Here is a 9,223-nt window from a genome sequence, read left to right as displayed (position 1 = left end):
AAGAACTAAGTTATATATCCCAGTCCATCTGTAATAAATTACACACCCTTGAGAACAATGCAACGGCCACAACTACTGAATACATGAATAAATGAATATGTAGTGGAATCAGCTTCTAATGACAATTCAAGGAATTTTTCTAAAATACAATCTTATTACCATAAAAGCAACATCATTTGCTCTTGTGTGCTGCGGATTAGACCAAACAGCAACACTGTATTGACTTAAAGCACAGAAAGAATTCTCCATTTGAATACTTTGATAAAACAGGTGAGGATCAATTCTCTGAGTTGTTTAGCCTGAAACATATAATCATCATTAGCACTGGCTCTTCTCTCTTGAGGGGTCTTTTGATTAAATTTGTACATTCTTGAAACATTCAGGCCATAGTTCATTCATTTATAAGTTAACAATAACAACAAGCTCTTTTCATCTTTTCACATAAACATGTTGGTTTTATCCTGTTTTAGTTTCCCTTGTGTTATATCTCTTCACATAAAAGTTATTGAGTTAGAGCACATCAGGTTACGCTCTAGTTAAATATATGACATGTTTTACAGTCATTCTGTAAAAGAATATATTGATGAATCAACATTAGCAATTATGTTGTCAACAGAACATACTGTTATGTCACGTACAGTTGAGCTGTTACAGAAAACTGACTGAAGGTTTTCAAAAGTTTGAAAACAAAGAATAAATTAGAAATTATTACTATAACTAAAAACATACTATTTTAATTAATCTATCCTCCCACCTGATTCTGAGATTCACAATTAGTATATTAAAAACTTCTCCAACACGAAACACACACAGTCACCCAAACACACACCATTTCTAATTCCAAGCACGCATCATGAGATTGATAGCAAGTGTGTTAACGTGTGTGTGTGTGTGCCCGTGTGTGTGTGTTGCGTGTGTGTCGTAATTGAGTGTGTCTCACAAGGGTGATTGCTCAGCCCTCCTCCATGTCTGAAGTCATCAAAAGGAGCGAATGTAACCTTGGGGCAGCTTGGTGGAGCTCAGCAGACACACACACACACACACTTGCATTCATGTGTAGACACATGAGTGCGCAAACATGCGTTCAAACACCTGCAAACATTGAGAATGACGTGCGCATGCTTTTATAGGCGAAGATTAAAACACACACACACATACACAGACGTCAGGTAAAATATGCAAATGCTTGTTTTACTGTTCGATGTCAGCGAGCAAGCAGCAGAATGTCAATGAGGTGAAACAGGAGGCATCAACTTGTGTGGTGACTCTGGGACGCTTTGAGTCAGCCACATGTTACGCTACAGTAGCTCGACACTTAATCTCAATTCAACACAACCCAGCTAAAAGAACTGTTTACCACAAAGGGTCTGTTTACTCTTTCTTTGGTGGTGCTATTTGAATAGACTTTTAGATTCCAGCTTTATCAGAAACATCTGTGTAGTTAAGAGCTGAAGGGATCTAATGTTCACATGCCCTGTTCTCACAGCATACCTTCACAGTGTTTATTTCCAACTCATTTGCATTGACGTCATGGTTTCAAGGAAATTCTGCTTATTTAACTTCAACACATCAGAGATGAACCTTTTTAAATGCTGTTTTAATTGTTTCTATTATCTGTTTCTTTAAGCTGTTTGTATGAATATAGTTTGATATTTTATGTTTGTGTTTATTGTAAAGAACTTTGTATTTGTTAATGAAGTGACAGACTTACCAAGTTGTGTTTTTATGTTTACCATTCAGCCCCACACTGATTACCCTCACCTATGTCTCGTTGATCCCCGACTGTCTGTGTATTTAATCCCAGTGTGTTCTCCCTTTTGTTGCCAGTTTGTAGTGTTTCCTAGTGTACCTTCGCCCCAGCATTTTTGCATTAAACTTGTTGTGTATGACTCTCGTCTTCCTTTTTGACCTTGCCTTTTACCTAATCCTCTGGATTTGTTTGTTGTTTGCCGACCTGTGTATCGAACCCCTGCCTGGATTAAAGGACTGTCTTTTGAACGCTGACTCTGAGTCTGCTTTTGCTTCATATGCTGTGTGCCTTTGTGTCATGAGGAATAGAAAGATGAATGATAATTATGTTGGTGTTTTTTTTTTCTACAAAATCATCACACCCAACAGTTGAAAGTAGTTATTGCTGAAGTACAAAAGCAATTGAACTGTGGATTTGGTTGGATTTGGATTAAAATCAGTCGTCTGCCTGCCTGTATACATCTCAGAGGACACACAGGTCTTAACACCTTTTTATTGTACTGGTAAACACACGGATAGCAAAACAATATTAGCTTGTGGCAAGAAGGTTTGCCATTCATTACATTAAATAACATGATTAAGGTCATTGACTTTAGTTTTTAAATCTAATTTGAAAAACAGAAGCAACAAGATGATTCAATTTGGACCGCCGCTAAAGTCGGTTTCATTCAGGTGAACTCTCTCAGGGGTGGACAGAATGATGGAGATAGCCCAGGATAAGGTTGAGAGGTAATTGACTCCACCCTTTGTGTGTATGAAGGAAACATCCACAAGGGGAAGATGAGTGAGTCTTGGTTTGTGAGTCGCCACTGAGTGTTATATGTGAGATCAATAACCTATATAACTGTGTTTTGTTAAAAGAAGTCATTTATCAACGCACACACTCAGGCCACTTGCAGGGTTCAGCTGACTCAATACATGATCTAGGTCGATGTTCTTGCCTGGTAGCTGTACAGCTGCAGAAGCACCTGAAGTGTAGCCTTGTACAGTTATTTTGTTCTTACTGATTTGTGTTATTTTTTTGGCTCCCTTACTATCTTGTCACCTCACCTGTAAGGTACATTTCCTCTCCTTCAAGGAACATCATGTGGCAGCGGGCACACGTGGCACAGCTGGGGTGGTAACGCTTCCCTCCAGCCTGCAGGAGAGACATCACAAGACACGTAAGGACGGAGAAGGAGAGGATATGAAAGGACATTAAAAAAAAAAAATCTGAACTGGACAGGAAAGGGAAGAAGAAAGCGGAAGGCCGTCAGGGAAGGAAAGGCCTTCGCTTCTGGCTTAAACACAAACTTATATTTTATAATGTAGTTCATTTTATTAATACTCTGTTTTGTCACAATTGATCCCATTCATTTATCTACTAGCTACTATTTAGCTACTCTCACACTCATTGTGCTGCTTCCAAAGCAGCTTGTTTTAATTACTTGGCTTTTAGCCAATCAGAATTCGCCCCTGTGTTGTCTCCAGGTCCAAAAAAATTTGCGCTAAGGCCATCAGAGTTTCAAGTCAATCCCTCTACAGTTTAAGTGAATGAGGACAATATTGTTGAATATCATATTCTTCTATCTATTGATCAGATTTTGGGTTTGACATATTGGGTGTGTTGACATGCCTGCTTTGACATGCCAGAGTGTTCTTACTCGTCATGCAGAGAACTTCAGAATTTAATGCGGCTTGATTGGTCAGTGAGCCAGGCTAACATTTGTGAAACTCGCTCGCTCGAATAAAATGACAGGAATTGACAAAAAGAAGAAAGAAAAGGAGAATATAAGATTGGAAAGAAATGGGAAATGACACATCCAGAAGGGGGAAAGTGAGAGGAACGAAATTAAACAGAGACTCAAAGCAGATGACATAAATGAGGAAGTGAGGACAGAGTGGAGATAAGATTCAGAGAAAAATGATGAGGAATGAAAAATGGCACAAGTGGCAATAAGAAATAGAAAAAAATGGAAGGGAATAGAAAATGGGAGAGTGTTCTTTTGTGAGATTTCTAAATCCGCTTCGTCATCAGTCAACACTTCAGGCATTTTCAGAAGGACAGCTGCGTTTTTAAACGGCTTTTTATAGACTGACACAAACACACACATGCTTCATATGTGAACACAAACCCACACTTTTCTTTTCACAGAGGCACACAGGCAAAATAAATCCTGCACTTCTCCTTCTGGTTCCCATCTATGTGTTACGTACACACACATATGTACATATTAACGCACCGTAAATGTTGTCTCACCTCAAGTACTCGGCCACTGATGTACCTGTTGCAGCTGTCACACCTAATACCAAACTGAGAGTGGTAGTCTGTCTCACAGTACGGTGTCCCATCCCTGCCAGGAACAAAACACAAACACACGACAAGATAGGATTTTAAATATGGAGATGCTTCCTTGATTTGTGCAACTTTTACTGTGCCATTAACACACACACAATAAGAGTAACGTAAAGAGAACAGTAAAAACATGTTAGGGGTGTAGAGAGAGAGAGAGAGAGAGAGAGAGAGAGAGAGAGAGAGAGAGAGAGAGAGAGAGAGAGAGAGAGAGAGAGAGAGAGAAGTTGCTCACAGGGGGATCACAACACTTACTTGCTGATGTACTCTCCAGTGAGTGCGCAGCCACATGTGAGGCATTTAAAACAGCTGACGTGCCACTGACGCTCCAGAGCCAGCAGAGACTGACCCTGCTTGATCTCCTCACCACAGCCTGCACAGTCTACAGCAGAGAAGAGGAGCAACATCAAACAAAATGTGATGAGAAATCAGACCTTTTGATAATATTTTTAGCAGGTATCGTCTTTCTTCTATGCCCTTGCCTTTTAGCTATGCCAACCTCTCACCAACGCTCTTCTTCTTCCGTACCCTTTCATCCTGTAGAAGTCACACTGTCTGTGCCAGATGGAGCCACGAGAATCAGGCTACAAGACTACCTGAAGCAGTGGGTCACCTTCTGTGTGTGTGTGAGTGTGTGTGTGTGTGTGTGTGTGTGTGTGTGTGCGTGTGTGTGCGTGTGTGTGTGTGTGTAGCTGCAGGGCATGTGGCTGTTTCACAGAGTCCAGCAGGTGGACTGTAAAAGTCTTCCAGTGTGTCATCTGTAGGGGTTCAGAGTGTTTCACATGTTGGATGGTTCAGAAATGGAAGCCAGATAAAAGACATCCACGGATGACCTTTTCACCCGAGTGTCCTGGATTTATGGTAAGTGCACAGCTCTGAGCGACTTTGTTCTGTCACACTTACATCAACGGATGATATGACAGATAGTTATTAATGTTAACACCCCATTAGAAGACTTCAACAGTCAGTGAACAGTCTTTATAACATGTAGTTAATGTATAAAAACTACATTGTCCCTACAAATAATCTGTATAGTCTATAGCGAGCAATGATGTGAGAAACTATTTGACTGATCTGATCTGAATATTTTCAAATATTTTCAAATGCTCCAACATGAGTAAGGACAGGCAGCCGTCCAAGAGTTAAACGAGGTTATAGAAATCATAAAGCAGAACATGAGTGACACTAGCGACACTTACGATGCTTAAAACTGGAGGGCTGCTTATTTCTGTGGTTTTCTCTGAGAGATAATGATAGTGCCTGGTATCAACATGCTTCCTGGGGGATCACAGGACACGCTTCATTTAAACACACTTTTATCAGAGCACAGCTCCAGCTCTGAGTGAGCTGATGTTCGGACTTACATGATATTATGTAATAAGTAAAGAGACCAGTCGACTGTAGCAGACACTTTGCTTTGTAATACTTTAAATTGTATCTTGTTTTCTCTCTCGTATTTTCTTACTCATCCCTTCCAACTAAACTCTCACAAATTTACCGAAGGGATGACTGCATTCTCCAAAAACTATCACACTGAAATAAAAAGGGAGAATTGCAGTTATTGTTAAAAAAAGATGCACTTATTTTTTTATTTTATGATAGTTGTTTAACTGTCAAAAGCCTTCTGTGGCTTTCTTTGAGAGATAAAGATAGCGCCTGGTATCAACATGCTTCCTGGGGGATCTGATAAGTGTAAATGCAAACAAAGGACATTGACGACGCATTGACGAGATTTGATCGCTTCACCAAATTCAAAGGTAGTTTGTATGCATATGGCTACATTCATTTAGTAGTGTTTGTGATGGGATGTAACCACAAGGAACAATGACATTTTGATTGCTGGTAAGAAGCCATGGTACCACATAAAAAACAAACATATTTTACAATACCACCAAATATCCTTTGTGCTGGGAAATATACCACGACAGGTTATGACGTTTAGTTGTGTATTGTGAGTGTGTGTGTGTGGGTGTGTGTTTGTGTTTACGTGTGCATGTGCATGTGCGTGTATGTGACTTACAGCTTGGCCCATGGACCTTGACGGGCTTGTCGCTGCTCAGAGTGTGTGAGCACTGCTGACACACACACTTCTTTCCGCAGAAGGTCACCCTGTCTCCAATCGGGAACGGACTCCTGAAACACACGCAGAACCTGAGAGTCAAACGATGCAGATTAGGGGATTCTGAAATTGTGTTCCTGATAGCTAAATAAAGTGTCACTTCAAGCATATAACAAAATATTCATGAATGTTACTCTTACCTTTGATTGGGATAGTCTCTATCAGTTTCATTTAAAACAAGTTTTGACAAATGCAACTGACTCTTTATTACTGTAAATGTGAAAGGAATGGATTTGTGGTTTGGGACAATTTCAAATAAAAAATAGTGCCAATAAAAGCAGTTGACTGCAAGATCTTACAATATATTATTGTTGTATGTATGCACTCGTTTCAGATTTCACATTCAGAGTGACCAATGAGCAAGTCTTGTTCCAACTGTAAATGAGCTTCATTAGATTAGTGTCTATGCTTTAAGGATAAGGTTTGGTTTTGTGTCATCAGCACATCTCCACCCACATAAAGCTTAAACCTAGCTGTGGTTAACATCCTGTGTATGGTGTTTCACATCTGTTATGATACAGCTGCTATACGGCTAAAAATCAGTACAGAGAGAACTTTTTTCTTTTCTTTAATATCTGTTGTTTGGTCACATTAATGATGTTAAATGTCAAGTTCGGAGGATATTTGTTAAAAAAAAAAAAACCTGACAGAAAATTTAAATGTTTATGTGTTTAGACACTTTATAAAGTAAAGTATTACACATAAAAAGTAAGGCGAGGGAGGTTTTTTTTTATTTTCATTTTTATTAATTTTTTTTTGGATTTTCTGTCCTCTGGAAAGAGTTTCTCTTTTTCTGAACTCTACCAGGGTGTTTGTTGAGGTATTCATATCAAAACTTTCCCTGAATCTCATTTGAAAGTCACAATTTTATTCAAACATGCTGACACAGCAACTTTCAAGATGAATACATTTCATACACATATTCAGGAGATGCTGTTCTCATTCAATGGAGCAAGCACTCACACTTGTGCACACACAGGCGCACACGCACACACACACACACGCACGCACACTCTCACACACACACACACACACACACACACACACACACACACACACACACACACACACACAGACACACATGCACACGCGCGCGCACACACACACACACACACACACACACACACACACACTCTAACTCTAAACATAAGCAAATGAAAACCCAAAGATGCCTCTCTGACTGACAGTTAGTTATTACAGATTAACTGTATACAGCTCACAGGACACGCTTCATTTAAACACACTTTTATCAGAGCACAGTCGCTCCAGCTCTGAGTGAGCTGATGTTCGGACTTTAATAGATTTACATGATATTATGTAATAAGTAAAGAGACCAGTCGACTGCAGCAAACACTTTGCTTTGTAATACTTTAAATTGTATCTTGTTTTCTCTCTCGTATTTTCTTACTCATCACTTCCAACTAAACTCTCACAAATTTACCGAAGGGATGATTACATTCTCCAAAACTTGTTGCAACATTGTTGCACTTTTAATTTGGTTTGGTTTGCGTTCAGACTGGATTTTTTAAAATTGCACCAAAGCCTGTCGACTCACTAGTTAAAATAAAAATGAATACATGTAATTAGATGTGCGACTTGCCGACATTCTCTTCATCAACTTGGGGGGCAAAATATCTTTTGTTAAACTTGATTTACTTTGTAATAAGCTAATGCAGCATGCAGCTCAGGCCAGGAGCTGCTTTGATCCAGCCTGCACAGTTTATTTGTTTGAAGGTCACATATTATTCAAAATATCCGTTAACCGTATCCGTTATGTTTTTTAACACTGATGTCTTTAATCCATCTACAAACTCCCCAATTTTGAGAAAAGTCCATCTACTCCATCTTTTGCCAGCTCCATTTTTTTTTTTAGAAAATTCACTTGACATCACAAAGGGCAGTGACCCCTCCTCCAGGTGGGTGACACTTCCACAGGCAGATCTTTGTTCTACCCTCTATATCGGCCTTCCCACTGTTAACAAACGGGAATGGAGCGAGAAAGCACAAGCCACACATGCCTTTCAGAGAGGGGACTTATCAGACATAGCTCATTTGCATTTAAAGCTACAGACACAGAAACAGCCTGTTCTGAGCAGCACTGAAATAGGAGTTAATAGGCTTGATCAAATACAGGATCAGAGTGGATCTATAACAAGACATCTCCCAGACATGTTTCGGGGAGCGCTGAGAGTTCTTTGAATGAGTCGAAAAGAAGAATAACGTGACCTTTAATACTATATAGCTACCAAGTTTGGTCTGAGGATTTTTCAATGAAAGAATCTTTAACAGTGTTTCTTCACACTGTCCAGATTCTGCCATCGATTTTTGTGAAACTGTTTAGTTGAACTAAAAAAAGACACATGCAATTACTGGTCTGCTTTACTTGTTTGTAATTACAAAGGCCACCTATGGTTTGGAGGAAGTTGTGTTCAGACTTTCCAAGTCATTATAGAGTGCCACAGTATGCAGTGCTCTGTGAGAATGTAATTAGTTGCTGTTGTTTTAAGTGGTCACAAGTTTGAAATGAAGCACTGCTGAGAGAATACCCGAGTACACAATAGAGCTGTAAACCTCTTATTTACTTACAACCAATACCACCTAAACAATGTCTGCTGTACTGTATACCCCACTATGATTATTTTACAGTATATTTGAGTAGGTTCATTAGTGTAACACGATGTGGCACGTTTCCAGACCTGCAGATGCTGCAGACGAAGCATTGTCGGTGGTACGTCCTCCCCAGCGCAGACACCACCTCTCCAGTGATGTACTGCTCACAGCTGTCACACTGCGTCCCGTACAGCCGCTGGTAGTCCTCTGTGCAGATGTACTCACCAGAGTGGTGGAAGAACCCTGAGTGTGCCAGATCACAACCACACACTGGAAAAAGGAAACACAGAATCAGCTCAATTTAGTGCTCAGAAGTAAAAAGGCAGACGGACGGAATGGAAATGAAAGTGCACTGTGTGTCGTGGTTGAGCAGCTTGGGCTGTTAAACTCTTTCACATTAAAAAGGGAAGTTG

The 9,223-nt window shown here is 39.9% G+C and overlaps 1 protein-coding gene across 5 annotated transcripts in view; it reads right to left on the bottom strand.

The window, feature by feature from the left end:
* LOC306831120 (actin-binding LIM protein 3-like) overlaps positions 1–9,223 on the bottom strand; it is a 42,658-nt gene that overhangs the window by 19,239 nt on the left and 14,196 nt on the right. For all 5 annotated transcript variants that reach the window (XR_013780057.1, XM_079355024.1, XM_079355021.1 and 2 more), the window contains exons 3-7: positions 8,897–9,080; positions 6,102–6,214; positions 4,337–4,463; positions 3,989–4,082; positions 2,800–2,887 (exon numbers count right to left, since the gene is read on the bottom strand). Coding sequence is in view for 4 of the 5 variants with exons in the window: in XM_079355024.1 (XP_079211150.1) it covers positions 2,800–2,887; positions 3,989–4,082; positions 4,337–4,463; positions 6,102–6,214; positions 8,897–9,080 (606 nt within the window). In the remaining variant the exon portion in view is untranslated. The remainder of the gene's footprint in view (positions 1–2,799; positions 2,888–3,988; positions 4,083–4,336; positions 4,464–6,101; positions 6,215–8,896; positions 9,081–9,223) is intronic.

Source organism: Symphodus melops (genome assembly GCF_947650265.1).
Source record: "Symphodus melops genome assembly, chromosome: 11".
NCBI lineage: Eukaryota > Metazoa > Chordata > Actinopteri > Labriformes > Labridae > Symphodus > Symphodus melops.
This window is presented reverse-complemented; position numbering and strand designations above follow the sequence as displayed.